The sequence below is a fragment of the Volvox carteri genome (genome assembly GCF_000143455.1).
Source record: "Volvox carteri f. nagariensis unplaced genomic scaffold VOLCAscaffold_16, whole genome shotgun sequence".
NCBI lineage: Eukaryota > Viridiplantae > Chlorophyta > Chlorophyceae > Chlamydomonadales > Volvocaceae > Volvox > Volvox carteri.
The window spans coordinates 1,130,765-1,146,358 of NW_003307559.1; the positions used below are offsets into that span (position 1 = coordinate 1,130,765).

General features: G+C 58.9%; 1 protein-coding gene across 1 annotated transcript in view; it reads right to left on the reverse strand.

Moving 5' to 3' along the window:
* The window catches only part of VOLCADRAFT_90322 (uncharacterized protein), a gene marked incomplete at both ends in the record, with an annotated part of 18,945 nt that extends 4,391 nt beyond the window's left edge, over window positions 1-14,554 (reverse strand). Inside the window, 22 exons of the mRNA XM_002949920.1 lie at window positions 234-399; window positions 931-1,126; window positions 1,321-1,370; window positions 3,154-3,499; window positions 3,850-4,655; window positions 4,914-5,351; window positions 5,563-5,851; window positions 6,128-6,263; window positions 6,410-6,818; window positions 7,074-7,237; window positions 7,748-7,826; window positions 8,227-8,313; window positions 9,393-9,427; window positions 9,721-9,771; window positions 9,935-10,458; window positions 10,707-10,806; window positions 11,332-11,449; window positions 12,010-12,236; window positions 12,648-12,851; window positions 12,938-12,952; window positions 13,180-13,298; window positions 14,043-14,554. Coding sequence (XP_002949966.1) covers window positions 234-399; window positions 931-1,126; window positions 1,321-1,370; window positions 3,154-3,499; window positions 3,850-4,655; window positions 4,914-5,351; window positions 5,563-5,851; window positions 6,128-6,263; window positions 6,410-6,818; window positions 7,074-7,237; window positions 7,748-7,826; window positions 8,227-8,313; window positions 9,393-9,427; window positions 9,721-9,771; window positions 9,935-10,458; window positions 10,707-10,806; window positions 11,332-11,449; window positions 12,010-12,236; window positions 12,648-12,851; window positions 12,938-12,952; window positions 13,180-13,298; window positions 14,043-14,554 — 5,071 coding nt within the window. The remainder of the gene's footprint in view (window positions 1-233; window positions 400-930; window positions 1,127-1,320; window positions 1,371-3,153; window positions 3,500-3,849; window positions 4,656-4,913; window positions 5,352-5,562; window positions 5,852-6,127; window positions 6,264-6,409; window positions 6,819-7,073; window positions 7,238-7,747; window positions 7,827-8,226; window positions 8,314-9,392; window positions 9,428-9,720; window positions 9,772-9,934; window positions 10,459-10,706; window positions 10,807-11,331; window positions 11,450-12,009; window positions 12,237-12,647; window positions 12,852-12,937; window positions 12,953-13,179; window positions 13,299-14,042) is intronic.
* Window positions 14,555-15,594: the final 1,040 nt, after the last annotated feature.

Sequence of the window (15,594 nt, forward strand, 5' to 3'; positions counted from 1 at the left end):
GGTGGGGTGGCGGTGACGGCGACGGCGACGGCGGCGGCGGTCGCCGCCTGGAGACGCACATGACACGACTGTAGGCTTTCTGGGTGAAACGAAAGAAAACCCAGGGCGGTTTTCTGGCCCCCCGTCCTTCCCTCCCTCCCTCCTCTCCTCCTCCTGCTGCTGCACCAGCCTCCCCCCAAAAGCCGCAGCCCTTTCCCCCCTCCCCTCCCTCCTCCCCTTCTCTCCCTCCTCACCATAATAATCCGCTCTGCCGGTGGTGGGGTGCGGCCCCACCCGCGTGGGCAGCCCCGCATACAGCCCCGCCTTCACGCGGGGGCCCCGGAATAGCACCGAACCCGTGAGGGGGTGCAGCTGCTCCTGCATACCCGGCAGACACAGCATGGGTGCCGTCCAGGGGATCTGGGGGGTAAGAGGCCCCAGGCCCCATGTACAGGAGGGGGAAAGGAGGGGGATGGGAAGGGGGGAGAGGAGGGAGGGAGAGGAGGGGGAGACGAGGGAGATTCTTCTCAGGGGGAAAGGGGGAGAGAGGTTGGAGCGTTGGAAAGGGTATTCAAAACGCGGAAGTTAGCGGGCAAAGATGAAGTTATCGGGCCATTAGCGGGCGTCACCGCCAAGTGAGGAAATTATGAAAACGTGTACAGCAAAAAGGATATCTCTATAACACCGAAAAGTAATGCAACCCTGAAACGGTCGGTGTCCACGAGGGAGGAAGGGCCGCAATCATTTGGTATATGCCAAAGTATGCGGCAGCAAACCAACTGTCAACTGTCAACTGAAAATTTCAGAGGTGGTGGCAGGGATGGAGGGAGGACGGAGCTCAGCCAGCTTCAACTATAGCCACACCTGAGGTTATACACACCAGCCAAGCCGCCTTGCAGACTGGGGCTTTCCAACGGTTTCCTCCCCTTTCTCCCCTTTTTCCTGCCGTACCTCCATGACCAGCTCCTGCAACATCAGACACCACTCCAGTGCCGTACTCGGCTCCGAAAACGCCACCATGAAATGCCCCTCCTGCTCCTGACACTCGTAACCGCCACACGCCAATAAGCTGCGTCGTACACAGTCGTTGAATACCGACAGTACATCGTACGACAAGTCTCGGCTCACGGCTACCATCTCGGGGTACCTGTTATCGGCACGTCCGTACGTCCGTACGTCCGTACATTAGTAAATGTAAGTGCAAAGAAACACACGCGCGGCCCACAATGTTGATGACACGAGGTGCGATGCTCAATGCTGCCACCCTGGTATTGCTGGAGGTTCGAAAGGAGCTGTGCCCAAACCCCCACTGAAACTCGCCCTCTCCCCACCGCATCTTACCCCAACCCCACACTCCCCCCAAGCCCAATACCACCCCCCACCTCTCCATGCTGCAAAACACAACGGCCACGGGGGGAAGTTGTGGCATGGACGGTGTCGCTGTACGAAGGTGGTGGTGGTGATGATGATGATGATGATGATGATGATGATAACAATGATGATGATGGTGGTGGTGATGGTGGTGGTGTGTTTGCCGGCTTGGGTCCGGAGAGGGCCCCCCGCCGCCGTATAGCAGGCTCCCTGCCCCGGCCACCCTTCCGGCTGCCCCGCCAGCTGCCCCTCCGCCACCGAGGGGGGCCGCGGGGGCCGCCGGGGCGTCCAGGTAACCAGGAGTCAGCTGTCGGGGGTCGTACGGCAGGCGACACAGCCGGGCCCTCTCCTCCAACCCAGGCACTAAAATCTGTTGGGCATGTGTTCGTTGTCGCGGTTAATGGTTATTGGTTATTGGTTATGTTTTCGTTGGTTAGGGTTTATGGATTGCGGAAAGAGGGAGGGTGGATAGACACAATGTCACGACATCACAGAAAAATGGAAAAAATGTTTAAGCAGCCCCTCGCACAAATGTGTCCGGTCGTACTTCGCGAATAAACAGTTCGTACATCGTCCCAAAAAATCCAGGAGCGAATTTCGCCGTGCGGATGCGCGCGTGCGATTCGCAAAATGCGCCTGTACAAGTGTATATAAATTTTCTTGGCGGAATAGGACCAGGTGCGCCAGCGCGTTGCGCAGGTGGGCATGTTGGCCATAGCCGCACGCGGCATGCAGGCTGGACTATTGCGTGGATGCTTTGCAGTAACTAAAAGCACAGAAAGCCAACGTCGTAGCTTGCAACTCTGGGCTCGTGAAACTGCCGCGGAAGATGAAGCGCTGGCGAAGAGGCAGTTGTATGCAGCACCTTGTTCAGAGTAAAGTCAAATTACAAAGTTGCGCAAAGTATAACATACATAAACTTAATTAAACATAAGAACAGATAAGACGTTTAGAGCCTTGTCGGTGACATGGACGCCGCTGTTGGCTTGGAACAGCTATTTGCTGTGCATAGGGACGTGCCCGCGTTAGCCGTGTTGCAACAGCTCAGGATAGATTTCAGCCAGCAACAGCCTCAAGAGCTGCTGCACAACCACCGGGAATGTCTTCAGTTGGGCACGTGTAGTTTTGGTCGGCGGGGTCGAGCAACGTACGCAATGCGCACAGAAACCAAGGTGCAGCGTTCTGTAACATCGCCAACATATCCGGTACGCGGTGGCAGGCTTGCCGAGCACGAAATGAAGGGGGGGGTCGCATCTCACCATTCAACTAAGCATGCATGTGCTCGGTTGAATGCTCGGTAGCGTGCGAGTTTACCCCTATCAGGATGTTTGTTTGCATATCCCTCCAAGCGAGAGGGCTTGGACCTATGCTGATGTTCGTTCCAAGAAGTGGACTGAGGACTGATGCTACGGTGAAAGATTTGCACGTAAACTCGCCTGTGCAATAAAACGCCTTGTAACTCGCTTACGCTAATCTCACATTCCAATATGCCACTGCACTGCTTTCCTCTCCAGCCTGGCCACATTCTCTTCCTCGCAAACGTACTTGGGCACCTTACAATCCAACACCATACGTGCTTTGGAAACGCGGGCAGCTGCTTCACAAGGACCCCCCTATTTACAAACAGTATTTGTTTTATTGTTGCGCAGGGTGTGGTGGAGCCGTACTGTCGTACTTAGGTAGCGGTAGGTAATGTGATCAGACCACAATTCAGGAACGGTGAACAGCCCCTTGAGGGGCTATAGACTTCCCTTCATGATCAACCAACCGCCAACTGCCAACCGCCAACCCCCAACTGCCTACCTGCGTCAGCCCAACGTATTCCACGGTGCTGCCGGCCTGAAGCTCAAACACGCCCATGGCCATCACGCCGACAGATAGAGAAGGGCCGCCGCGCCGCGCTGGGGATAGAGTGGCGGCAGCGGTGGCTACGGCAGCGGCATCCAGGAGCGATGTGCTGTTGGCGCCGCCGCCGCCGCCAACACCGGCAGCGCTGCTGTCGCCACCGCCATGACCGGCGGCGGCGGATCGGAGGCCGCCAGCGCAGGACGCGGCCGCGGCGGCGGCGGCGGCGGTGGCGGCGGTGGCAGCTTGGTAACCAACCGACGGCAGGGAGGGTAGCGGCGCTGACGCCGGATCCCGGGGTTGGCTGGGGGGGGAAAGAAGATCATGTGCACGTGTGTGATTACATCTTACTGTTTGGGGTCGTAATTTGCTGTTTACGGTTGGGGCTGTTTACAGTAGTGCTACGGCCAAAAGAACACCAACTAGAACTGCTCCGGATCATCACAATTTACCCAGGGTGGACTAGAAAACGATGCGCACATGTGTGTCGGTCAGTATGTCTATCTGAATGAGGCTGGGAGGAAAGTTTGAGGGCAGGCGGGCAGGAGAGGGGGTTAGAAGCGGATGAGTGGGTAGCAGGGTGAGTAAATGGATGCAAGCCCCTATATGCTCTTATCCCCAGGCCGTACATCCGTACAGGTGGGCCTTATTCACCTCCATCTGTGCGCCAGGTCAAAGTAAGATCCCAGTTGCAATGTCACATCTTGCTCGGAGATGGAAAAGCTGCCTGCCGCGCCGCCGCCGCCGCAACCGATGGCGGTTCCGATCCCGCCGCCGCCGCCGCCGTAGGCGCCAAGTTGTCCACTGCCGTCAGTGCATGCGGCTCCGCTGTTGACGGCAGCGGTGACGGCCCCGCCGCCGGCGGCCCCGTTGCTGCGACCTGGTAATGCGACGGCACTGCAGTTGACGTCCATGACGCCTCTTAAGGCTTTGGACGAGATTCCGTCAGCGCCGCCACCGACACTGCCGCCGCTAGGCATTTCCGCCAAGCCGCCGGTGGCGGCAGTGAACCAAAGCCCCGAGGAATCCCTGACCCGAACCCCTGACCCGCCGCCACCGCCGCCGCCGCTAGGCATTTCCGCCAAGCCGCCGGTGGCGGCAGTGAACCAAAGCCCCGAGGAATCCCTGACCCGAACCCCTGACCCGCCGCCACCGCCGCCGCCGCCGCCGCCGCTCGTCAGCAACGCGTGCGATGATGACGCCAGCATTGCAGCTGCCGGCATGGTTGGGTCGCTGGCGCTGTAGCCGCCGAGCAATCTCCGGCTTAGGAGCTGTGGCGCCTGATTATGTTGCTGTTGCGGCTGTACCGGCAGCTGTTGACTCTGTTGCTGAAGTTGCTGTTGCGGACCGGTTGCGGCTGCGTTGGGTGTGGGCGGTCCGCGAGGACTGCTGGCCCCGCCGGAGGGGAGCCTGTGTCCAATGAAGCGAGATAATCCGCTGATGGGCCTCGAACCTGGGACCTGTTGTTACCGAAGGGTTACCGAAGGACCCAACAGGCACGCATTCTCAATCAAAGGCCATCTATTCGTCCCGAAGAGAATTGTCTTTTGCAAGCCGAGTGCATCGGTTCCAATTCGTCCCCATTTTAACGCGGAAGTGAATCCTCATAGGAGAGCACGCTACTCTGCACGCCCGGTCAATATATGCATCAGACCAGGGCGTGGATGCGCAACGATTATTAGATTTCGGTATCCTAAAAATCCTTCCAAAAAACCTACCGTCAGGCTACCGCCGCCGCCGCCACCACCCGCACTGGCCGGCGGCGCCGCCGCCGCCCCAATCGCCCCCATCCCAGGACGAGACGTCTGCCGGCCCAGCACCGCCAGCGTCCCCAGCAGTCTGAAACTCACTCCACCGCCGCCGCCGCTGCCAGCACTGTCGTACCCTGTCGTCGCACCTCCCCCAGTCGTCTCAATGGATGGTTCTGGAGCCGTCGCCATGTCGAGGGGATGTCGTGAATGGCCGCTGCGGACGCCCCTGGAGGTGGCCAGGCGCGCCATGCTTGAGGCGGCGGCGACTTTGCCCGAGTGCAGGTGGTGGTGACCCATGGGTCTGTGGCGGCCCTTGTGGTGGTAGCACAGCAGCCTCTGCACTCGAATACTGAGCGCGGTGAGGTTGTCCTGCGTGGCGTTGAAGGTGCTGGCGTCGATCAGAATCTGCGGAGGGCAGGGGAGGTGTGCGTGTGTGGGGGGGGGATGGAATGATGAACATGTGGAGTGGAGATATAGATGTGGTGTGACGGAGAGGGGGAAAACACACACGCAAACGTTCACGCACGCGCACACGCACGGCACGGCATGGCACACACACAGGGTTTACCTGCCCTCCCTGTGGTAAGTCCGCCACCGCCTGCAACCGCCTCCGCACCTCCCCGTAATACTCGGGACGGGAGTTGCCGCGGATGTTGCAGTCCGTCATACCTGTAGCCACCCCCATCCGTACACGTAATCCCCTGTACAGCACCCCCAGCCGGATGTAGCGGGACCAGTCGTCCGGGGGAGGCTTGTCAGAGGAGGTGGCGGCGGCGGCGGCAACGGCCGCGACGGAGGGCGATTGTGGCTGCGGCGGGGGTGCCGCTGCTGCCGCCACCGCCGCCGCCGCCGCTGCGGCTGCTGCTGCGGCAGCAGCAACGCCGGGACTGTCGACGTTCATCAGGCTGTCGACGGGGTCGAGGGGCGAAGTGACGTTGGGGGTTGGGGAGGGAAAGGGGGGAATTTTATGGGACACAAGATGATGGTCAGGGATAGTGCTGTGTACGCTTGTGTGTGCGTGCATGTATGTATGCTTTTATGTGTGTATGAGTGTAGGGTGTACTGATGTACGAGCCGATACGACAAAGGCAAGAGGGCCCGCGGAGCTTCCGGCGATGTGTATCATTATCGTAGTGCTCGCCAACGGCGCCGTGAATCACCTTCCCCGTAACCCAACCCACCTCCACACCTCCAACCATTCCCAGCCTCCACCCTCCACCCACACCCACACCCTCCACCCACACCCTCCACCCCCACCCTTCCACCCCCACCCCCAGCCTCCACCCCCACCCCCACCCCCGCCCCCACCTACACGTCCTGCGGCGCCACCCCGGTGCAATCCCCCGCGGGAGGGGGTCCCCGAACAGGGGGATCCGACAAGGTACGGATCTGCAAGGAGGGGGGCATCATCATCGTCCTCGTCCTCGTCATCGTTGTGGGGTCCACCAACAACGAAGTCGCACCCTCCGTCAGCAGCAGCGCGTCGCCGTCAGCAGCACCGAAATCAGCCGTCGCCGCTGCAGCTGCAGCTGCCGCTGCCGCTACCGTTGTCGCTTCGCCGCCACTGCTCAGCATTAGTTGCGGCGGCGGGGGCGGCGGCAGTAGCAGTGGCGGCGGCCGCACGCCGCCGACGCTGACCACACGCCTTGGTTGCTGGTCGCTGCCGTACCCGTTGCTCGTCGTCATCGTCGCCGTGCCCGCGGGGGCCGCCGGCGGGTCGCCAACCACGACTATTCCTGACTGTCGTAGGCTGGTAAAGCTACCGCTACTGGCGTGTCGAAGGGAAATCACACCGGGGGATGGGTCACTTGACGGGCGGCTGGCGTCCATGCCCGGGGACGACTGTTGTTGCTGGGGCTGTTGGGGCTGCTGCTGCTGGAGTTGTTGCGGGTGTTGGGGATGTTGAGGTTGCTGTTGTAGGTAGCTTTGGATGAGCGAGAACAAGTGCTGTGAAGGCGCCCGCGATGGCGGCCCCTGCTGCTGCTGCTGCATCGGTGGTTGTGGTGGTTGCTGTTGTACCACGTGGGACAGCAAATGCGGGTGCGATTGGAGCAGCATCGATAACGGCGGCATCTGCTGCTGCTGCTGCTGCTGCTGCGTAAAGTTGATATTTAGATTTGAACTCACATTCGTGAGGATGTGGGTGCGGAACTGGTCGTTGTGGGGGTAGGTGTTTGAATTGAAGGCGGGAGCGGAGAGGAGGGTTCGACCGGGGGGACCCCCCTGGAGCGATTCGATAGTGTCGATGGAGGCCTTATGATGACGAAACAGCTCCGGATCCCACTCAGCATCTGATATATGTACAGCAAACGTATACGGCGGGAAGACAAACCGGGAGCAGAGCAGGATGCAGCGGGGGTGGGCCGGCAGGATGCGTCGTGAAGAACTAGGGGGACGTAAGGACTAGGGGGTTCAGGGGGTTCCATCGGGAGGGCGACATTGCAGGGGTGTGTGTGCCGACCCTTGCTAAGCCGACTGGAGATCTGTAGGAGAAACCTCCGGCCGCAGCTCTGCACTTCCATTGCACTTCCATTGCACTGCACTGCACTACACCTCGCATTACACCGGCGGCCTTGTGGTACCCGCCAGGTGGGCCGATAGGTGATGTCGGTAGCTACCCCCGTGAGCTCCCTCCTAACTGCCGACCCCGCGGTGGTGGTGGTATCACTTCATACGTTAGGCCCCCCGCCGCACAACCGCTCGATCCACTTTTTCTTTTCCGCCCTCCCTTCTCGCCCACACTTCCCTCCTCCCCCCTTCCTCCTCCGCTTCCCCCCTCCCACACACACAAACACACTCACTCAGGAGCAGCAATTGTGAAGTGATGCACCAGCCAAGAGCATCGGCTGGTTCGTGGAAGGCAACCAGGAAAGCGTCGCCCTGGGGCCGGGAAATGTAGGGGGGAGGGAGGGACGTGTGTGTTTGTGTGCATGTACGCCACGGTACCGTGGTAACGGCTGGGTGGGATGGAGCGTCAGTCCTCGTAAGGGGTTATTGGGTCGCGCTCTCCCTCTCCCTCTCCCTCTCCCTCTCCCTCTCCCTCTCCCTCTCCCTCTCCCTCTCCCTCTCCCTCTCCCTCTCCCTCTCCCTCTCCCTCTCCCTCTCCCTCTCCCTCTCCCCCAGTTGAGAGAAAACGCAGAGAAAACGTAAAGTAAAGTGGGGTGGAGTGGGGTGGCGTCCGTGAAGGGAGAGCGACCAAACCCTAGGGAGGGGGAGGGGGAGGGGGATTTTTCCGCCCAGCGATGAGCAACCGGAAACCCTGAAACCCGCCCCCGCGCACCTCCGTCTGCACCTCGTACCCCTGCCACCTCGACAAGTTGAATCGCAGTGTGTGGTCATGAAGCTCTATGGCAGCCGCCATCAGGTCCTGTACGGCATGTACGAACGTCAGCACCGCAACTCAGGCACATTTGCGCTCGCGCACGCTGGAAAACAAACAGGGGGCTGAAGGCTGCATGACCTTTTGATGATGAGAAGAGGAGTCAACCCACACAGCACAACACAGCGTAGCACAGTACATACATACATACATACATACATACATACATACATACATACATACATACATACAGGGTGAATAGGTTTCCGGAGGACCAACCGTTCAGGTTAGTGGCGGTAAGGGGGAGGCGCCGTGCGGGCTACAATCCTCCCCCTGCGGTTTTCTGGAGGGTCTAGGAGCTGTGTGTCGTGGCAACGCTAACGCTTTTGTGGTCTCGCCGGACTATCCCGGGCCCCTGCAGTGGTGATCAGGCTTGTGCGGAATCCCCTTTCTTTATAAGGCTACTTCTCCCCTGGACCAGCCCAGGAAGGGACAGGTGGTGGAGGTCAGTTGTTTTAAGGTGGTTGCAAGACGTCTTGTGGTGTCGAGCTCTCTTAGCCTTTCTCTCTTGGAGGTTTTTTTGTTGGCCTGTTAGGTATATCAGGAGCCCTCCCCTGCCGGGACTGCCCTAACCGTATTTTTGTTTGTTTGTTTGTTTTTCCCTTCGAATCCCGTTTTCGTTGGTGGTGTTTTGGGGGGTTGTTTCAGAGAGCCTTTGACTTTGCCCTAGCTGAGACTTGTGGACTCGCTCTAGCGGGACCTGAGAGCCCTTCGTGGTGTATTCAATGCAGCGCCATCCCCGGATGGAGGGGCTGCGGAGTGGCTGCGTAGAGTGTTGGCAGTCTGAGTCGGGGTCGGGAGCACACAAGACTAACCGACTTGTGCTGTGTGCTCCCGACCCTTGCGCTGTGTTTCGGCTTCGGCCCCCGGCTCTCGCAGCCCACAGTGTAATCTAAGTCATACATACATACATACATACATACATACATACATACATACATACATACATACATACATACATACATACATACATACATACATACATACATACATACATACATAGAGACCAACATACTGCCCAACAACGCAGCTGCAACGCCAACCCACCCGCCCCCAACCCAACTCACGGTGTCCCACTCCCACAGTTCCGTGCTGCCCTCCACTTCGGGGAGGGAAGGGGGAGGGGGGAGGGTTGGAGGGGGAGGCGAGGAGGCGGGGAGGCGGGGAGGCGGGCAGGCGGGGAGGGGGGAGGGGGGAAGGGGAAAGAAGAGCTGGGGGAAGGACGAACCAAGGAAAAGGTGCCGCCATGTGCAATCGACGAGCACTATTGTGCTACACAAAAAGTAAACCGCCGCTCGTCCCCGCTGTACACCTATCCCTCCCGTTGTCCCCTCCAACCCCAAAATCCCCCCCAGGGATGTACGGCCGGTCCTGGCCCCCGTACTTATGTCGTACCGTCAGTTAGCACCAATGTAACCGCGCAGCTGCGGCCCCGTCGGTTGCCACCTGTAAACAGTGATTAGAGCTAAAAGGTGTTACGCAGTTAGCGGTTAGCGGTTAGGTTAGGAAGTCGCTCCATTGTCATTCTCGTCACTGGCCTGTCGCAGATCAGTTCATTAAAACATACAAACATACATATGTACCACTAACCCCCCCTCCCCCTACCCACCGGGCGGTGTTCTCTTCCCCGCCAGCGAACCCCAGTAGAGGTACGACTCCAGGGATGGGCCCACTCGCCTAACCACCACCACCACCGCCACCACCGCCAGCACCAACAAACTCACGGCCGCCACCGCGGCGGCCCACCAGGGGAAGCGGGAGGAGGAGGCGGAGGAGGGGGAGGAGGGGGAGGAGGGGGAAATGCTGCTATCCGAGTGTGAAGGCCAAGATGACGTGGGCGAGGAGTTGAAGGCGGACTTCGGGATGTCGGGGGGTGATGGCGAGGGGGATGGTGCCGTACAGGACATATTGACGACGCGGCGTGTGGTGCCGGCGGCGGCGGCAGCAGCAACGGCATTGGTTGTGGTGGTTGTGTACACGGGGAGGTAACCGCCGACGCAGGTGCATCCGTCGTACTGCCAATAGTACGGCGGGACGAGCGCAGGCTGGCCGCTGGGCAGTACGGTGAAGGGGCAGAAGGGTCCTCTGGTTCCGGAGCGGTCTTCCTCACCACCTGCGAGGAAGGTGAGGGTGCTGCCGGGGCGGGAGGGGGTAAGGGGGCGGGAGGGGGGAGGGAGAGGATGAAAAAAGATGGTAATTGGGACGCAAACCGGCAAAGGGGGATTCTTTGGTTTTGTTTGGACTCGAGGTACTTTACCACGCTATCGCTATGATCGCTTTTTGATAGAGACTTCACAGCACAGCACAGCACAGCACAGCACAGCACAGCACAGCACAGCACCCACAACGGCTAGCCCCCCTGCCCCCTCCCCCCTCCTCACCTGTTGGACAGCCTCAGGTAGGGTGGCAGCCCCAGCGCTCCCGGGAGGGCAGCCTGCAGGCCGGTGTGCCTGATGTCCAGGAAGGTGAGCGAGGACAGACCTGCGCATGCACGTATGCATGTATGTACGACTTAGATTTATACTGTCGGCCGTGAAAGCCGGGTGGGCCCCGAAGCCGAAACACAGCGCAAGGTTCGTCAGGCGCACACACAAGACAGCACAAGTCGCGGCTAGTCTTATGTGCTGCCGACCCGACTCATGCTGCCAACACACGACGCAGACACTCCGTCCGGGGAAGGCGCTGCAGTCCGTCTGCCTGTCTGCCTGTCTGTCTGTCTGTCTGTCTGTTTGTCTGCATGTCTGCATGCATGTACATATGCGAATGCAGGCAGGAATCTCCTCCGCAAACCCATCTGCAACCCCTCTATCACGTCTTCGGTTACGGCCCCCAAAACCATATACGCATATACCGCCTCTTCTTCCCACTCAAGTACTCACACCTCTACACCCGACTTTGGACGTCAGCACATATTTCGTTTTTTCTTTATACGACAACCCCCGCGCCGTATACCTGCGCCCGCTCATACACACATACACCCAGACACAACCCCACCCTGGACCTCACCCCCGGGTAGCTCCCCCCTCAACGCGGGGTTTCCCTCCACGGCCAGTGACACGAGGTGCCGCCCGGGGAGGGTCGAGGGTAGGGAGCCGCTCAGGGAGTTGAGCGACAGATCCAGGTGCTGGATTAGGGGCCGCGGGAAACGGGGGGAGAGGGAAGCGGGGGGGAGGGAATGTGTTTTGTGTACGTATTGGGTGGGGCGGAGACAGCGCAGGTGGGAGGGGCCCACGGGCTGGATGTGCGGAGCAACTATTGAGGTGTTTTTCAGAGGAAAGGTGCCCGGGGGTTGGCAAGGCCGAGGTTCCGTCCCTCCCCTTATCCCTACCTCTACTTACCCACCTCACTCCCCCAACCTGCAGGCTTCCGTACACCCTGCCCTGACCCACCCTCTGACCTTGTACAACCCCCGGCGCATGCACTACCAAAACCCAGCCCCCCCTTACCCGCACCCTTAACCACGTGGGACTATTCCACCGTACGGCCTGCGCCAGTACTGCCCCACACCTCCCCCCAGGCCTAAGGGGTCCCTCCCCAACCAGCTTGGCTGGTCCTGACACCCCCACCCCTTCCGCCAATGCTTGTCTTTCCCCCCTACCCCCAAAACGCACATTTTTGGGCCGCCCCCCACACACCCACCCACCCACCCACACACACGCACACAACATCCACACCACCGCCGACCTGCAGCTGTAATGCGCCCAGAACACGGGTGGGAAGCGAGCCATTGAGGGAGTTGTTTCGGAGCGATAAAAAGTAGAGGGACGGAGAGTACGACAGCAACGGAGCCACGGGGCCCGTCAAGCGGTTGTGTGACGCGTCCAGGTACGACAACTTGGCACGGGAGCCCAGGTACGTGGGCAGCGTGCCGTACAGTTCATTGGACGAGATGTCCAGGTAGCTCAGGTCCTCTGTGTGAAACCGGACAGGGACCATCGTATGTAGTGCTAAGGATAGTGTACGGCAGTGCATCAAAACGACGTACGACACATGAGGCAGAACAGCACGGGGGCCATGTAGGGGCCATGTAGGGGCCATGTAGGGACATGCAAGGGGCGGTGCAGGGTTTTGGGCTTTCCAGGGTTTCTGTTCTGGAATCGAATCGAATGCCGTAGGAAGTGAAATCGTGTCCTTTATCGTGATTCGTACAAGCGGCAACCCCCCGCGGGTTACCCCCCTCCCACCCCCCCTCGCAATAGCAGCAACGCGCCGCCCAGCGCATGACAACGCGACAGAGAGGAATTACGGCAAAAAACGGTGACGGCAGCGATAGAGGAGTACGACAGAGGAGTACGACTCCAATTACAAGTGCAGGTGCTTACCGACGATGGCGGCTGTGGACGGCAAGACTGGCAGCGGTCCTGACAGCCGATTGCCGTACAGTCGTACACTGCGCAGCTGGTTGGGCCCTAAGAAGAGCTCGGGAGGCACGGGGCCTTCTAGCGAGTTGCCGGACAGATCCAAGTACTGCAGGCACGTGAGCAGACGTACGAGTACGGCAATGTACAGTGCATCGGCGTACGATGCTGTACAGGGCAGCAGAAACGCGAAGCAGCAGCAACATGTGTCCTGCCGTACGAGTATTAAACCCCTTACCCTCCCCACCCCCCACCTGTAACGAGGGGTGCTGCAGCAGCCACACAGGCAACCTCCCCGACAGGTGGTTGGAGGCCAACCGCAAAAACACCAATTCCGTTAAGAAACCGACTGATACGGCATTGGCACCGCCATAGCCGTCGTTGCCGGTGCCGCCATAGCTGGTGCTGCTGCTGCTGTTGTTGTTGTTGCTGCTGCTGCTGCTGCCATTGTCGCCGCCGGTTACCGCCGGTGGTTCCACATCCTCGGCTGCTGCACCGAGCTCTGATATGCGGCCTGAGAGCTGGTTGCTGGCCAGGCTCACGTGAGCTAGGTGACTCAACGGCCGCAGCGCGCCAAGGCTGCCAGTCAGCCCGTTTTCGTCCAGGATGATAAGCCTTCGCAGGTACGGCAAGTACGATTAAGGTTAGAGGCATGTACAGCCATGTGGTCAATATTTCATGCGATGCGTGTGTGTGAGAGGGCGCTAGCTGGTCCCTGGGGCGGCGGTAGCCTTCCCACCCTCTTCCAGGGCAGAGGAGGGGGATGCGGGTCGGTGGCATTGCTAGCTCCGCTCATCCCCCGCCCCTACCCCCGCCCCTACCCCCGCCCCTACCCCTACCTCGACTGCTCCGGACACCGCCCCCATACCACCGCTGCCCGCCTGACCGCCATGGTCGCCCGTGGCGCACGTTTCCCTTCACACGAACATACATACATAAATACATAAATACACACGCAGGCGCTGTGCGTTTTGACGCAGGCGCTCTGCGTCCCTTCAACTCCTAGATGTTCAGAGTATGACATACACATACATGTGTGCGGACGTACATACATACACCGTACGACGCCACCGCACACAGTCACGTACTCGTACAGGTGCCCACTGCCCAGCCGCCAAGCCGATCCCCCGGTGCAACCAGAAGGAAGGTTGCAGGTGCATGCACAACCTTACACAGAGGTACATACAGGTATACACACACATACATACACGTACATAATCCCACAAAATCCAAATCACCACAATGTCAGCTATGTCTAATACCCCAGACTACGGCGATAACACAAAAAGTTTCGCAAGGCCAGATCTCTGCCTCCCCGCAGAAAGAGACATCACTTCACTCGCACGGAGAGGCACGCACTTTAGCGAGGAGCTGAACGACACCCAGGGCACATCCTGCATGGCGCCCGAGATGTTGTTTGACGGCAGCACCAGGCCGGTTAGAGCCCCATCCTCAGCGGGGCAGTCGCTGTCGGCTGGGATGGAGCCATCCAGAAGGGTGGGCAGGCAGCACAGCACGCCCTCCCACTGGCACAGGGGTACCTCGTCATTGAGCCAGTTACCACGACGCGCCCAAGTGGGACCGTTCCAAGCCCAAAACAGCTGGGTGAGGGCTGTGCGTTGCTTCACCCGGCACGGAGCGTCACAATCTGTAACGCCGTTCCAGGTATCCGGGCCGCTGTTGATGACTTGTACCGAGCGACGAAGCGGTGCCAGGTTGGAAAGAGACTGGGGCCCTGCCGGCGCAAGTCCCGGATAGCTAGGACGACTGGGCTCCTCGTAACGCAATTTTCCAAAGCGAATGGGTTCAGAAGGACACGGATAAGGTAACCAGCAGCATGTAACAATCGCAAAAAGTATGAGCAAAGCCATGGCGTTGGCTTCGTTTGCCACTTCAAACAACTGGAAGCCAAAACATAGTTATTCATACTTGAATTTTTGATTGCTTATGCGATACATTAATACTCGATGCGGACGAAGCCGCTTGCATTACTACTTATTAGGCAAGGTAGGCTTTTCTGCAGTCCATTGGCCTCCCTCTAGACGCAGAAGCATACGGTTCGGTTAGTTTGTTACTATCCTTCGTCCTTAGTGATGTGTTTGGGCACTTCCACCCGGGAAACCCCTCGTACGCCCGCCGTACATGAGAACCTAGAAGTCGTGACAAATAGAATACTCCATGAACAGTACTTAACCTGCCCTCTCGGCAACTCAAAGTATACTGCTTTCATACAAAAAGCCTCCCCATGAAGAAGGGCATTTCTAACTATGTGCGAACTGCACTGACAACACATGCCCTTCACGCCTTCAGGCAAACCTGCGGCGTTATAACAATTGTATAAAAACCGTCATGTTACTTACACGGTTGCCTGTTTTGGCTGCGCCCGCTGGATGCAACCGGGTAATGGCCGCAAGCGCGAACTTACCAGTACCGGCATACGGGAACGGTCATGCAGTGAGAACTCAGTTAGATAATCTAGGAAAACTTTAAGAAAGTTTAATCAGAAACAATAAACTGTGTCTGCGGTATTTATAATGTGGGAAGTTTGTACAAGCCTTAAACCAACCACCAGTCACACTTGGCAACACAAATACAAACGCCGCCTCAAAGACGCGACGTGCAGCAAGAGCCAGCTTGCCAAGTGCTGTTTATAAACTTTTCCTGTGCACAACGCTTCGATTCTTAATGTTACACCTGACACCTACCACGCGCAAGACCCCCCTTGCTTTGTGCTTGCTTTCACGGCCTGAAGCAGCTGCGCAGCATCTTCCGTTCCTCAGCCTATGTTCCGTATCCTTAGCTGCAACCCGTCCTAGGCTGTAGCCCGCCGCAACATGCTGCCGCCCGCTGCCAGCTGTTCTCTCGCGGTGGTGCGAAATGGCCAACATGATTTTGCACGTGTCTATATGAG